This window comes from Sphaeramia orbicularis, chromosome 5 (assembly GCF_902148855.1).
Source record: "Sphaeramia orbicularis chromosome 5, fSphaOr1.1, whole genome shotgun sequence".
Taxonomy (NCBI): Eukaryota; Metazoa; Chordata; class Actinopteri; order Kurtiformes; family Apogonidae; genus Sphaeramia; species Sphaeramia orbicularis.
Window position 1 is genome coordinate 29,914,081 of NC_043961.1, and position 15,978 is coordinate 29,930,058.

Consider the following 15,978-nt stretch of genomic DNA (forward strand, 5'->3'; position numbering starts at 1 on the left):
CTTCCTCCAGAAGTTTTCAAAGTGAGTTCAGGTCTGCAGATTGGACTGGCCATGACAGGGTCTTCATCTGGTGGTCCATCATCCACACCTTTATTGACCTAGCTGAGGCCAGGAGCATTGTCCTGATAGAAGAACCAGTCCTCAGTTTGGGAGCATTGTCAGAGCAGAAGTCCAGTAGTTTTCAATAGTTATGTTTTGATTCCACTTACTTTTGCAGTTCTAATAGCACTGTTTTTGCCTCTTGTAAGAAGATAATGATGGCCCCAGTAGTGGTTTTTATATTTCTCCTTCTTAAATAAGACATGGATCAGGTGTTTATTCAGTAGAATAAGGTGTGTTTGGGTTGGAATTCAACAGACACAGGAATGGAATGGCTGTCATACATGCAGACAGGCTGCTTTCAGAGGAAATTTTAGTGGTCTCTTAATTTTTTCCAGAGCTATATATATTACGAGACAGTGTAAGGAAAAAATCTATGTTGACTTTATGTTAGCACAAAACTCCACTCATTTCCTTGATAATACTATTTTGATGAAGCAATCTGAAATTATGCTAACTACTAAGGAAATTATTGAAATTAATGACATTTGAGTGTCAATATTATTATTACAGTTGTCAGCAACTGTAAATGATACATAATGCCATAGCCAGCTAAAGCAACCAGGGAATTTCTGAAGCATTTACCAAGAGGAGACATCTGTCACACCCGGGGAATGCTATTTGTTTTTCTTCCAGACTTCAATCATCTGAGAAAGTTTTTACAGAAAGTTCACAAAGTGTCCGCTCTCCTGCACATAAACACACATTCGGGGCCACCTGCCCATCCTCCTCTTCTGCCATCAAAGAGCTTGCACTGTAGTGTACATACAAACATGCACAAGAACACATCGCTCTGCAGGAGAGAGATAAGTCCTAAGCATTATTCTTCTCTGCGGGAGGAATTCCCTGAAGGAGCAGTCTTGGAGTTCTGGGAGAGAACAGGGGCCCAAAGAAGGTAGAAGATCAAGTATGAGGAACACCTCATCTCAACCAACGATCAGGTTAACTGGTGGTCAGAGAAGCTCAAAAGATCATGAGGGATCATTCACATATCTTACCATTAATACAAACTATTACCCTCAGGTAAATGTTTTAAAGCCAATAAATGCAAAAAAACCCCAAAAACTATCGGCTGAATTTTCCCTTTTTCCCCACTTCCATAACTCGACTCTTGTGTTCTGCATGTATATCTATGTGTATTTATGGTACATGACTGTTTATTCTATGCATACAACCAGTATTGCATATACGTTTGTGATTTTGTATATTCCTGTGATTTCATGATATCATCTGAGTTTACTGCCTGCTGACATTGTGATCAGATTAATGTTGTATTATAATTGTATTATTTGTATTAACCATTGCAGCTGTAACACGGCATGATTACCCAAGACATATGTCCCTGTTGGGATGATGAAGGATATCCTAATCTTAATCTTAAACTGCAGGTTTTAGTTTTTTAACTATGACCAGGCATCTATGTAATCAGATTATAATCACTTATTTATACCCAAATATCTGCTTTTTACTCAAATACATCCCAAATTGGATTCCACTCAATGAAAGACTAATTTAAAACAACTCAGATGGTGTTCCAAGTCAGCCAGTTACTCTTCAAGTTCATCAAGTTCTTACTTATCTATGGAACATCAGCTTTTGTGTTGCTCTATGCAGAGCAGCTAAAGGAACATTGGGTAGTACCACAGTCTTGTCCAACCAGGAAGAAAAATAAAGAAGCTCATTCAAAACAAAATTAAGTATAAAGTTTTAGTGTCATTTATTTATAAAATATAGTAAAACATAAGATGGAAAGTTGTGATTATTTTACTGTTATTCTCATTGCCTTTATCAGGGACTGATGAATGAATGAGTCTCTCCACATCTGATTTTAACACAACCTGTGTTCTTTTATTTTGCACCATGACAATGGACTGCGTGACTGAGAGTTTTTTGTTTTTTTGTTTTTTGTATTGTCATTGTTGATTGTGAATGATCATACAACAACATGTAGTACTATGGTCCAACACAAATTTCCTATGTGGGACAATAAAGGTTATTCATAATAAAGGTTATTTATTATTTTCTATTGTCATAAAGTTCAGGGTTTAAAAGAGGATACTTTATACAGTAATGAGCTGTAAATGAATGAAATGAAACATATAATTTCCAAAGTTTAAATGTGAGGACAGATACAGCAGCACTAAAAATAATTAAATGAGTCCGTATGTTTGCACATATTCTTTTTTGACTCTGAAGGGATCAAACTAAATGTGCAAACAAATATTATCACATTATTTCAAGGGTCTGAAAGAAACATTTAAACCATTTTTAGTATAAATAACAAAATAATAAGTACAAATGCCTCTATTTATGAACGCTAAGATGTAATAATACATCCAAATATGTTTGGAATGAATCTGGGGATCTTAAGTTCTTCACTTATTGAATTCCATTTTCTTCTGTTTGGACAGCTGGCCAAAGTTTTTAAAGACTTAACCGCACGAGACAAGTGTATTACCAGTGTGGGAGCCTCTGTTTGTTAAGCTTTTTTTTCTCAGTATAGTCTTAGATGTATGCCCTTTAAGATCTCTGAGGAAAGGAAGACAAACATCTCAGACGGGGTAAGACACAACAGTGTACAGAATGTCCTTTGGATGGTGGGGCTTTACCACAATCCATCTGACAACACACAATGATTCCCTTGTATGTGTACAAATATGAACTCCATTAATGGTAATTGTGTATGGAAACAGCTCATATACTGTCGTTTTTCCATTGAGTATGAGTAAATCTATTTACTTAACAACACAACAGAGTCATGCCACTGTTGTATCTGGTGAAGGCACCTTATTATAGACTGAGTGAGGCCAGTGGGTCGAAACAGCTCTACATCATGGCAAAATTAATAGCAAAGCTTGGATGGCGGTCTTAGTTAATAGGATGAAATGTGCACATGGAAGAACAACTGCATTATCTTTTTCATTATCTTTCTTTCCTTCCTTTTCCCACATCCTGTCTTCAGATGTAGCTCAGTTCTTGCTTTTTAATGTTGTTAAAAATACCGTTTATTTTGTTCATCTAAACCAACTGTACCGTGTGTTCCATCTTGGCTGCTGCTTATGAAAAACAAGGTGTTTTGGGACATAATCTGAGGATGCAGTTCAGCTTGGTTTTACAAGCATTAAAATGTTGTGTTCTAGTTTTAATGATACTTTTTCTGTGGCTGCACAAAAAAGTATTAATGTGAGGTATTGTGCTCCAATTATATGCATCATGCATTCATTTTAGATCTCTAAGCACAGGAAGGATCTGAAAATAGCCTCATGTCGTTTCAGGTAGTACAAAATATATGTATGTTCATATATAGCGTTTAATTTTATATATTGCATAAGTAGCTGAATGAATATGATGCATGGTGTCATGTTCTTTTCTTAATTTATTTTAATTGCAGTTTGTCACAGTCGCATTTTTATTTAAGCACCAGAATAAGTTGATTAGGTGTTCAGGCACCAAAGCTACTTGTGTAGGATTTTGTATGTGTGTTTTTTTTTTTTGTTTTTTTTTTTTTTTTTGAGGGACGACTTTATGCTGTGGGCAGTAAAGGGGCCAGCTGCTCTGGTTAGTACTAGTGTAATTTCAGCCTTCACATTTTCTGCATGATACAGGGGTGAATCTAAACACACAGCTGCATTTGATGAGGCAAAAAAATTGGTTTACAGGTCATGTAGCCTGCCTCAAACTGTCAAAAACAAACAACAAAAAAAAAAACAGTAGTTTCCTAATATCATCTCCATAATATATTTGAGTACCTTGTACATCTTCACCAATCCAAACTGAATTTAAGAAGTTTATAAGAGTCAGATATGTGAGTACGAAGCCCTTCTGCAATAAAACAAGACCACTTTTTGTCTTATTCTGTATGATGTATCTATGTCAACCTCATCTACTGTTGCATTCAGCACCAGTGTGGCTTCTGACTCCGTTATGTAAAACGGCTTAGTCAACTGACACAGATTCTGGTAAGCTGAGCTAGTGCCATGGTGAAAACTGAGTAGGCATTCTCAAGTGTCCCTGAGAGACTGCGAACACAGTTCATCTTGTGCTGTTGTATTAATCAACAGGGAGATCAAAGGTGTCACTCAGCTGCTATAGCATTAGTTAATGTACAGTACTCAGCTGGTCCACTACTGGAGACCTGGGTCAGATCTGGCATCATCTGTATCAAACCAATGATGGTGGTTGTACAGGAGGTTTCCATCAGAGACAATAACAAACTCAGATGCTCCAAATTAACAGCAGAGCTCATTGTTACGTATATAGCCTAACATTCAGCTGATGTTAATCCCCCCTTCCCTACCCCACTTGGTTGCCAGTGGTGGGGAGGACATCATCCATGTCAGTGTGGGATAGGCTGCTGATGTAAGCACTAGCACAGATATAAAGAAACAATCACAGCAGGACAGGACAAAGATTTAATCTGACAAGCAATTAAACATGAAAGATCTGCAAAAGAATGAAGATAAAATAACAGTGTAAGAATATTTACATTCATTTACTACATCCTGGCAGGACTTAATCTCATATTTTACAACTTTAATATCTGAAATATTCTTTACATTTTAAGAAAGTTGTACTTATTTGATCATGTAAACAGTGATTGGTTTAAACAGCTCCTACAACATATGATACTGCCCCCTGTTGATGAGAAAGGAAAGTGAAGTATTCCCTTAAAACATGGCATAAATCTACTTAAGTCTTTCACAAACCTGACATAGGAAACTAACAGTGGGGCATTTCATCTATTTATCTGCTCATAACCAGTGATTGGTCCAAAGGAAATGAATACTTATGTATTCAGTCCACTGTGGACACCAATCCAGTCAGAATTAAGGGTTTCATAACACACAGTAAGCTACTGTATTCAGGGTTCCCACACATTTTTAGAGACAGTACTAAAATGTAATTCCATTACCATTCACAGCCTTTAAATGCCATTACAGAAGCATACCTGAGTTAATGATTATAGAAACATTAACATCAACCATTTCATTCTCTAAGTGCCAGTTAGTTTCACATTCTCTCCAAAAGCACTTAATCAGGTATTTTACAATATTTGATTGGTGTGACAGTGTGTGTGTGTATGTGTGCATGCACAACTTTTCTCCTCTCAGGAAATAACATTAACTTTTACTAAAGGAACTCCTTGACAACTACAGAAAATAAGAAAGTGTCAGTTTCAACAAACTTCTAGCTTCACAACATGATACAATGCATATATCATGTGACAGTATGTTTCAGTTTTAGATGGTCTGAAATGATCATGAACGTAATAAAACATACTGCATTCACAGTATCATTGCATTATGATGCTTTCTACATTCAGCAATCACAGTTTGGACAACAGGCCTTGTCCCTCATGTTATTTTCATTTTCTTCAATTCGACACACTTGCTCTCTTGTTCTGCAGATTTCATTACAGGCAAAATTCGGGGAAGCAAACTCATCAGGGGTATTGAGGCTTAAACCAGTCTATCCTTCAGTTTTCCAAGAAATAGATGAGAGGGATTAAATAACCCCAAGCAAACACAGCGAAGAATCTGTGGGGCATCTTCGAAAACATTGGCATTCCCACTGAAGAGACAGCGGGTGAAACATGCCAGCCATTAAGCCCCAGGAAATAGGATATGAAAGCAGCCAAGGGGCCTCTGAACAAAAGGACAACATGTCTAGTGGTTACTGAAAATAGAGATTTAGCAGCAACATTTTCTATATGCATACTGATAGTGTAGATATCCCATAACTGTTTAACGGCCCAAAATATTGTAAACTAAAATTGTTACTGCTGTCAACTGTGAAATTTCCAAATGGAGAGATAAATAAAATTTAATCTTATCTGTATGATTGTCACTTGTGATGAATAAAATCAGCAAATTGTGGATCATGAGTCAACAGTGATAGAACTGTGTATAGACCAAGCAGAGATCAATTTGTACTTACTTACCATGATTATCTTACAGGAAACACAAATGAGTAGCACATGATTAAACAAAATGGTATATATATATATATATATATATATATATATATATATATATATATATATACACATACACACACACACGGAGTTGTTTGTTTTTTGTTTGTTTTTTTTTACATAATTGTGTTTTTTCTAGTATCTTTTATCTGACTCCCTGAAAGACCACACAAGAGTTCCTATTTGTTCCTATATGTATGCACTAATGTCAAATAAAATTTTGAATCTTGAAATTCAGTGATGCTGAGACATAATCATTCTCACAGCATGGACGTACACAGATTGAATAAACATGTAGTGTGAGACACTGACAAGAAAACTAGGTACTGTCAGATAACTTGAATGACAGAATGCCATCTACGTCTCACATTCACAGACCACTTGGACCTTCTCATATTAATCTAAGAGGTCATTAATGTCCATCATGGCTGTGTGCTGTCGGAGCACTTTACACTTCCACGTTCACCCCCTGCATAGAACTGTTGCTTGGTAGCACGGTAAGCTACTGCTTCCAACATAAGATCAGTATGCAGCTCTTCATGACTGGAAATTGTGTCAAGAAGGAGAACATATTTCACAGACATGTATTTATGTACGCAAGGACCAAATTTAATCATATTTTTTGGACTCACACAGAATTTCCATATTTGCAGGTCCACAGAATATAATGTATGAAGACTGTACAAGATGTACATTTTCATTAACTAAAAACATCCCTTATGAATGACAAAATACCTAGCTATATTGAAGAAACTATATTTTATATACATGAAAAAGGGAAAAAAACTATCATGGTTCTTCATCACAATAAAAATGTTTGGCCCCATTTTTTTTTTACTTTAGATTTCAGCATGAATTCTTTTCTTCATCTGTATTACTCAATCTCAGTGAAGCGTGCAAACATTGCCTTCCGAACAGCATCCTTGTATGTGTCAGATGCAGAGAGTTCGTAAGAGCTTCCTTTGATACCCAAGCCTGTGCCCTTTGTCCTTAATGAAGCCTATGGGGAGAAACAAAAGACACTTATTAGTTTAGACAGATTGGACACAGGTACCCCTCAGGTAATGGTGCTAATTGCTTTGCCAGTGAAGACGAGCACATTGGCACATATATTCCATCTGTTAGGAGCTGTTAGGCAAATAAGAGAGTTATTCTAATGTGTGTGAAATGCTGATTACCGAGATAGGGGTTGTGATGCCTTGTTGGTGGCGCCCTAGACCTTTGCCTTCCTGCCAGCCCATCGCTTGCAACATTTTGTTTCCAATGTTATCACTTGTCAGACCATCTTTCGTGGGTTGTTCGTAGCTTCTGTTGTGAAAGATCCCAGTTGAAATGTGGCATTACAAAAACACTGACAGAGGTTGCACTTGATTTGCACTGATTTGAAAATTCACACACTGCAGTGTAAGGTTCACACTCACACTGTCGGAGTTGGAGGCTGATAGAATTTCTTCTTAGGGGCAGGAGGTTCAGGAACACCATACTTTTCTCTCCTCTCTGCAGCTCTGTCTCTGTATTTTAGCTAAAAAATAATGTCAATCTTTATTCAGTATGGTTTCACCTCAAATGTATATACAGTGTGAAAATTTCTGCCCTGTGGTTGCATGCATTCATTAACCAGTCAAGTTTCAGTTTATGTCAGTGCATACTTGTTTATTATATGCAGATAAAAATTTCAAAGGAAGTTAATACATTTAAATCTGCAAATAATTTCCACTGTGAAATATAACATCTTTTCTTGGAGACTAATTTTACAGAGGAGTATGATGTTTAACAGTGGCTAGAAAAGTTTTTTTCACACATATTATTATCTCACTGTGAACTTTTCGATATAAAACAGTTTCATTTCATCATTTTAACCTATAGCACACTGGTGTGAAATCTTGTGTGACTGGTGTATAAATTGAGTTGTGGAGGAAAAGGTACTTTTAAAGGAGTGATATTTTGCTTTTTTTTAAAAATGGAATTATGCATTTTCAAACACTTCCCTGTAGTCTACATAAACTGTAAATGCTATGCTTGAGTCTGAATTCTTCATTAATTCAACTCCACAGGTCCATCTTCAACCCTATTTCTGAGTAATGACACCAGAAAGGTCGTTTTGAGCACTGGCCCTTTAAATGCACATGAGCCACTTCCCGCCCCACCCCCTCCAGGTTGTTGGCTGTGCTGCTCTGTCCCGTTCAACCAACAACTGAACATTTTAGGTAATCTGCTCAAAGTCTGGACATATTTTCAGTATGGACTACAATCGCTGCTGCTGACAAACAATTATGGCGTACACAGAGAAATGTTTGTCAGAAGTCTTGACCTTATATGTGCAAATGTCGTGATATAACTAGTTATAGATGTAACAAATGAATATAAAAAAAAAAAAAAATAATATAAAGATATCTTTGCAGCACCTGGAGGGTTCAAATTCAAATTTTTTGAACTATTAGGGTCCAAATACACAAATAAATGTACCAAAAACTAATAAAGTGGGTTTAGCAAAATATGACCCCTTTAAGCCATTATGACCTTGACCAGTCACCACCAAAATCTCATCACTTCATCCTTGAGTCACCCAACATTTGTATATCAGACAGACAGCCTAAAACCATAATGCATATATACATATATAACTTCTTGAACTACATACCTCAGTTTCTTTCCTCTCAAGCTCTTCCAGCTCAGCTTCTGAAAGCTTAGATCTTCTATGAATTTCCATGTTTTGCTGAAAAATGTGAGAGTCATAAATTACCATATAACAAGCAAACAAAATATCACATTCACATACACACTGAAGACCATATATGATCTATAATATCCTATCTATGTTCCACTGAAGCTTCATACATGGACCAGATGGCAGAGCTCAGAATATTCATAGGGGCAGATTAAACACATGCTGTTTTATCACATTCACCTTGTGCAGGTCAGAGAGCTGCTGGTGGCGCAGCAGAGCCTCTTTGGTGGGGAACTGCCGCCGACAGAGAAGACACACCATCCTAATCCAGTCTGTTATTTTTCCCTCGTCATCAGCTGCTCGTTCTGAACTGCCCTCCTCTGGGTCACTGTCTCCATTGTAAGCAGCAGCTAAACCACTCTGTGATATGACGGTTGATAAACATCATGTTATTATGGATCTTATTTGTTTTAATGATTGTGTAGAATATAAGAACAAAGTTAAAAACCTTAGCTGAAATTTCCTGCTCTGTGATCCTAAATTGTTCAGCCATGAGAGACGGCATCTCAAAACTTCCCATTTGCTGAAAGGAAGAAAAGAAATCAAGATCATCTGTAAAAACACCACTACTGCTCTGTATTAGCAGTTTCTTACACTCACTCCCATAAGTACATGAAAATGGTACAAATTTTAAGCCTAATAGTGAGCCGTACACTACCTTTTTCTCAAAAAGGGAAAATCCAGCATCAGCAGCAGCAGACTCTTTCCTTTCTTCCTCTCTGGATGGTCCTAAGGCTTGGAAACTACTCTTAAAGTTCTCTTTTTGCTTGTTTAAGCTTTTTGCCCAACGTTCCATATCCTTGGCAATCTGAAATTAGATTAATAATGATTGCAGATATACATTTCAAACATAAGAGAAAAGCTTTATACATTAAAAAAGGAGATATTTGAGTATGATTTACCTGTTGTGCGGACTTGCTCTTAGGTTTGTCTTTTTTCTCTTTCGGCTCTTTACTGCTTGTGGTGGCTGTAGCTGAGGAAGTTCCTGTGGAGGCCTGTTCTGTGTTGGTGTCAGACGCAGATGGTGCAGGGACATAGGTCTGCTTCTCACTGTCCCAGTAGAGATACTGTTGAGTCTCTGAGTTATAGTAGTACTGGTGATGAAATGTGAAAAAGAAAAAAAAAAAAAAGATTTAGAAATACATAATGTTTGACACCATACATGCATACATTTTTTTAACAGGATAAATCCATCTTGTTATTGTGAGTGTCCCACCACATATCACAAATGCAACATTACAAGAGAGGAGTGACAACATATACTGTGTAACATATAATTACGTAGTGGTAAAAAGACCTAAGATACATACTTGGCTGTTGGGATCATAGTACAGGCCAGTCTGAGGATCGTAATAGTAACCTGAAGACTCATCGTACTGGTATGTTGAGGTGTCGGGAACTGCTGCAGATAAAAAAAAAAAGAGGTATATTTTATAAAAGGTACTTCCTAGACAGCAGACCCAAACACACACACAGATGATTTCCTCTAACTATTCATCTCACCAGTTGTGGGAGCAGTGGGGGCAGCACACACTGTAGTTGCAATGCTTGAAGCTGCTGATGTTACCAGTGATGAAGTGCAAACACTGACAGCCTGTTGTGCTGCATCGACTGGCCTCGCTAACTGATGGGACTGAGAGAGGGAAAAAAATCATTCTGATTTAATGTTTGCATTCAATCTACAATATCCACATTCTAAATCATTATTCAGTAGAGGCTGTTACAGAACAGAGATGTCATGTTGCTACACTATACCTGTATGGCAGGTTGGCCGATAATAACAGGTTGGTAAACTTGTGCTGTCTGGGATATAACCACCCCTGTGGCTGCGGGGATCAGTGTCTTCATTCCAGGAGCAGCTACAAACAGTAACAAAGAAAGCTGAAACTGTAGCCTTAATATGGAAATGAGAGAAAATATCTGATGGACACATCTTATTACCTCCCAGTAATCCATCTCCAATGACAGGAGCCAGCCCTCCCAGCTGATAACTTTGTCCCTGGTAAAAAAGATAACCCTGTATGTCCATACTTGTTCTTTCTGGTTACACTCACTGTCATCAACGTAAACCTTATGGTCTTACTTGTGTTTGCTGTGCATAGGCCTCTGGAAGAGTGATGAAGTCAGAGGTGGCACCTGTACTTTGTTGTGCCTAAAGGACAAAAAAACAGGTGTGAGAACAATTAACCCAAAATTATCCAATTTAAACACCTTTTACATTGTTATTCACACAAACAAGAGGGAAACATTAGCTCTAAGGAGTATACTTTTAATACTGTTCTTATTTCAGGAGAAATTTTATTGGAAACAAAGGGAAAATTAGTGCAAATAACTCCCTGATACCTGGGTGGATGACCACTGAGCAGCAGCAATGGCTGTGCTGGCAACAGACAAAGCACTGGCTCTGATCCCATCAGGCTGCACTGAGTCCCTGTAATGAACATCAAATAGAGTTAATCTTGCATTTAGTTACAATGAAAATAAATGCCTTCTATGCTTGTCATGCTTGCATCTGACTACCACAAATGGTGAGACCCATTAAAATGTGGCATTAGTGAACAGATTTGATTTCATTCTTGATGGAAAACTGACATAGATTTACAAAAAAAAGAGAAAGAGAGAGAAAAGCATGTGGGAATATTGAATGTCACATGGGGTTGTTCATGCTATGTATATCTCTGCATTATATTCTCTACATAGAAAGGCTGAGATGGTACTGTTTGTAAATGTGTTTTGATGACTCACTTCCTGGCACTTTTGGCATAATCCACACCAATTGTTTTTCCATCCAGTTTTAGCGGCGGCTGAAGGCCCTGAAGGATGGTGAGCAACTGAGATGCCTCCTGAACAAGAAGCACAGATGAAAGATTGTAACATGTGCACACATACTGACCTATGTCATGAGTCCTTACTGGCTACAGAAATAACATACCAGTGGAGATGAGAGCTGAACGAAGGCAAAGCCTCTATTCTGTCCTGTTTGTTTGTCTTTGATGAGGCGGATGTTGCCCACAGACAGGTTGGCATACGGAGCCAAGATATTCAAAATACCATCAATGGTTGAAAGAGGGGCAATGTTCCTCAAAATGATTGCTGAGATTAAAATCCATAGTTATTAATTATGTAGAACACAACGTACACATCAATAGTGAGACAATAATACAAAATTTGACTATGATGTGGGGAAAGCACTTACTGTCTCCATTGTAATCTGTCTGCTGTGATTCCACATTTACACCATTTACTCCAGTAGGTTCCCCTTCTGGACTCAGCAATGAGAAAGTTGAGTGAAACAGAGATTATTATTCTGCAAAATCCATCAATATAGCTCTATCAAAATGGCCATACAAAGAGGGATTAAAATAACTTAAAAAAAACAAACTCTTTTATTCTGTTTAAGAGTATGTGCAAAAAGTAACTTACCAACTTTGGCTGCTCCGCACCTGAAACACTTCTGCCTTTTCCGGAAATTGTAAAGACCACACTGTAATACCCAGTGACATTGTTTTATTAATTATTTAATAACAACAACAATGCTGACCATAAAGTATGTAAGGAATTACACTCACAGCATTGCACAGCCAATTTTCAAACTTTTGTCGCCTGTTGCTGTAGTGGACGGCAATGCTTTTCCCCTGGATCACCAACTTGTTCTGTGAAATCAAAAGTAAAAAATTAGTTCCAAATCCCATCATGTGGGTGCCCCACCCCATAAGTGAGCACAGCTGGATCGGGAAAGAGTGGCTAGGTTCGCTTAGGGTAGAGTGTGTCAGAATGTAAAGGGAACAGAAGTAGAAAGAGAGATTCAGACAGAGAGCTGCAGTTCTGTGCTGAGGGAGTGAGTTTTCCAATAATGATACTAAGTGTTTGGGACCGGAGTGCTGCCAGCTCATCCCTGTCTCACTCCAGTCTTCGGATTTTAAATGGAGGTGAGATGTGAATATCCGAGTGACTGAGCTGGAGCAGAATGTGCTATGAAACCACAGAGCAGCCAGGACTAAACAGGACCAGAGGGGCCACTCTGTTAACAGGAAGTCTATTCTTCACAAGCAATGGGAAAAGGTGTATTTAGCTTAAGATATCGAATCACTTTCTGCACTTGTACTGAATGTAATAAAACCAAAAAAATGTTCCCTACATTTCAAAAAGCAGAAACCTAAATACAATGAATACACGACACAGACTAAAAGCTGCTGTATATTTCATTAAAATGTATCTATCCAAATGTGTGACATTTTAATATCTACCACTAATATTCCTCCTATATATTACCCTCCGACTAAATGCCAACACATTTTATCTCAATAAATTGCAGTTACTGCAAAACTTTCAATTACTCATTGTGTCAGTAAACTGGGGCTCTAATCGCCAAGAATAATTCTAAACTTGGTGATTGTTGAGGCAACCTGATTGGTCTCCATCCATCGGGTAGAATCTTGCAAGTGATAAAACTCCACGAAGGCGAAACCTCGGCTTATACCTAGAGACAGCATTCAAATATAGACGGGAGGTGTGTTAGTGAGAATGCTTTGGTGCAACATTAAAACTCACAATCGGCTTGTACAGTCCAGTTTTAAGTACAACGGAGGTGGGGAGGGTGCTTATAAAGGCATAAGGGGAAGTGGTGGCTTTTCTAAAGCTTGGAATGTTTGTACAAAAAACGAAGAAGAATAATAGATACAGTTACCTTCTTACCTGTCATCATCATCATCATCATCATCATCATGAAACTATAGAAACTACGCTGACAAAAGAATCCTCTGACAGTTCTATTACAGAATACCATGTTCAGGGATGGAGTTAAAGGAGGCAAAGAAGATTGTAAGACACAGCACGGATGTGAATACGATACACTCCTCTAACCAAGAATGCTCACCTGTTCTTTTCTTCATCAAACGGATATCCACAGGCTGAGGTCCCTGCAGCTGCTCAAGTGCTGTACGGATCTGGAAAATGGCGGGAGAGGAAGATGTAATGTCCATTCCAAAATGAATTAGCTACTTCAGTATTAAGCATGTCTTCAATGTAGCTAAACACTTCAAAGGCATGCATGAGATTTGGAAGCATACATCATCCTCTGTCACATGAAGAGAGAGACCCCTCAGCATAATGGTTTTGCTCTCCTCCTCCTGCTCCATTTTGTAATCTTGTTCTAGATAATCCCCATCGTATTCATCCTCAGATCGGTCACTGTTGCGTCGTTTCCTGCCCCTCTGTGGAAGAATGAACACCATTTAAAAAAAACAAACAAAAAAACACTTAATCAAACATGTTAAGTTTTTTGTGACAAATTACTTCCTTTTGCCTTACCTCTGGACTGTCTCGGCGGTCATCAAAGCGCTCCCTGTGTCTGTCATCAGCCCAACGTCGATCATAATCTCTCTCTGTATCTCTGTTTCTTCTTTCCAGCCACTCTGGATCATCTCTACGACCATCTGACCCATACCTTCCACTGCGTTCACCACGACTGAGCCTGAGATAGACAAAAACATATTAATATCAACAACATAAATATACCTTACCTTGTATGTGTATATATATATATATATATATATATATATATATATATATATGATATGAGTCTTCCACTACTGGAAAGGATAATATTAAACTTACCTTTTATCAGCTCCCATCTTTTAGAGTAAAAACTCTCAAGGAACTCTAAAGATAAATAAAACTGTTTTAGGAAGAGAATCATCACAAATGTGTATACCTTGACTTGTTTATTTATTTATGCAGTGGCACTTTTTATCATTATTTTTAATAACCAATATAACACAAACAATGACCTTCGTTTAAACACGGTGTCACTGAAAAGGACTCTACAGCGTTTTTTTTTTTTTTTTTCAAACGTAGGAATAATCACATATACAATTAGGTTTCACTGCATCTGAACAGTCCAATCAATCCAACACGCATTACACATTTCACCTACTTATTTTTATTTTTAGATTGGTGAAATAACGCTGATAATCTGGCGGTCGGGTGTGTCTATTTAATGGACGAGTACCCTGCTGAGACAAATCCACTGGTACTGCTAGCACAGAAGCAAAAAGGCCACTTTAAATTGACGATGATAACGTTTACACATATCTCTTGGCAATATGTAAAATACCTTCGCTTCCGTTGTTTCAAACACGATGTATAATCCCGTTTTTCGTCCCGTTTTAAAAAAAGCAGTTTACAAAAAAAGATTCTACGCTGCCTCTGATGTTTTCCAAGGTTTTGTCGCAGCTTTTTCTCCCCTCTCAACTTCCGGTCTGCCTGCGTATGAATCTTCTTCTTTTTAATTTGCTAGTACGTGAACAGAAGACATGCGCAGTACCGCCAACTAGTGGTGATAAAAATCCACACTCTGACAATAACGTTGAAAGAGAGATTACTGACTACTGTGAAATGAATGTAAAGTTGTACGTTCTGATCAGTTGTCAGTGTTATCAAAAATATGAGATGTTTAAAACCTTTAATTATATAATCTTATAGTAATTTACATTTGCCACTTTCAGTTTTATTAAGACTGTGGTTATCCTCCTGACAAATGATCCTTATTTAAAGGATGTGTCCCTTTGTTACATATTTTAAGGAATTTGGGTCAACTTTTACTTTTTTAAGTGAACTATTGCTATATCTCCGGTTATCTCTTAAAAGTCTGCATTTTATTTTAATAATCTAATTTTGGTTTAAATATTAACTTATATGCTAAAGGATAAATATTGGTTGTTAAATCCGTGCATTTAAATCATTTTCTACTCTGTCCATCCATCGGTAATTTTCTTTACTTCTTGTTGACATAATTAAAATGCAAGTGGCTCACACATCACTGGCAGAAGAACATCGTACCCAGGGGTGATGCCAGGGATTTGGGGCTCCATGAAAACAACATCATTTAAGGCCCCACCATGTCAATGCTGCAAATTCATGCAAACCCTAAAAATATACCACTGTGCAGGCATGGATCAATATTCTGCTCACAATAGATTTTATGATTTTATGCAAGACTGATTGGAAAGGTGCAATACATCTTTTACATTTTAATAATATTTTTTTTTATGATAACAGCATTCGATTTTTAATTTAAAAAAAAAAAAAAAATTATTATTGTTTTGTATTGATATACAAATTAAATATAGTTTTACTTTTTGGATGGAAGTATATTCACTTAAATCAGTCAGCAGGA

At 37.4% G+C, this 15,978-nt stretch overlaps 1 protein-coding gene across 3 annotated transcripts; it reads right to left on the bottom strand.

Moving 5' to 3' along the window:
- Nucleotides 1-6,660: 6,660 nt before the first annotated feature.
- On the bottom strand, nt 6,661-15,071 carry LOC115419622 (RNA-binding protein 5-like). 3 transcript variants are annotated; one of them, XM_030134506.1, is made up of 25 exons: nt 14,917-15,071; nt 14,418-14,462; nt 14,112-14,274; nt 13,871-14,014; nt 13,678-13,747; nt 13,208-13,281; nt 12,371-12,454; nt 12,225-12,285; nt 11,998-12,063; nt 11,734-11,894; nt 11,547-11,644; nt 11,145-11,232; nt 10,885-10,953; nt 10,743-10,800; nt 10,557-10,660; nt 10,305-10,434; nt 10,112-10,203; nt 9,704-9,895; nt 9,460-9,609; nt 9,250-9,324; nt 8,982-9,161; nt 8,715-8,789; nt 7,495-7,595; nt 7,252-7,381; nt 6,661-7,073 (listed from the first exon to the last, which is right to left on the bottom strand). In XM_030134506.1, the coding sequence occupies exons 2-25, from the start codon at nt 14,432-14,434 to the stop codon at nt 6,948-6,950; spliced, it is 2,508 nt and encodes an 835-aa protein (XP_029990366.1). In that variant the 5' UTR covers nt 14,435-14,462; nt 14,917-15,071; the 3' UTR covers nt 6,661-6,947. The 3 variants fall into 3 exon arrangements, with proteins under 3 accessions (XP_029990366.1, XP_029990368.1, XP_029990367.1); XM_030134508.1 differs by having other exon boundaries at nt 6,932-7,073; nt 10,305-10,425; XM_030134507.1 differs by having other exon boundaries at nt 6,932-7,073; nt 10,112-10,200.
- Nucleotides 15,072-15,978: the final 907 nt, after the last annotated feature.

Coding starts and splice junctions, on each gene's coding strand:
- LOC115419622 (XM_030134506.1), bottom strand. Junction 13,282..13,677: donor TTTGATGAAGAAAAGAACAG/GTGAGCATTCTT, acceptor TGCTGTCTCTAG/GTATAAGCCGAGGTTTCGCC. Junction 10,661..10,742: donor TGGAGATGGATTACTGGGAG/GTAATAAGATGT, acceptor TACTGTTTGTAG/CTGCTCCTGGAATGAAGACA.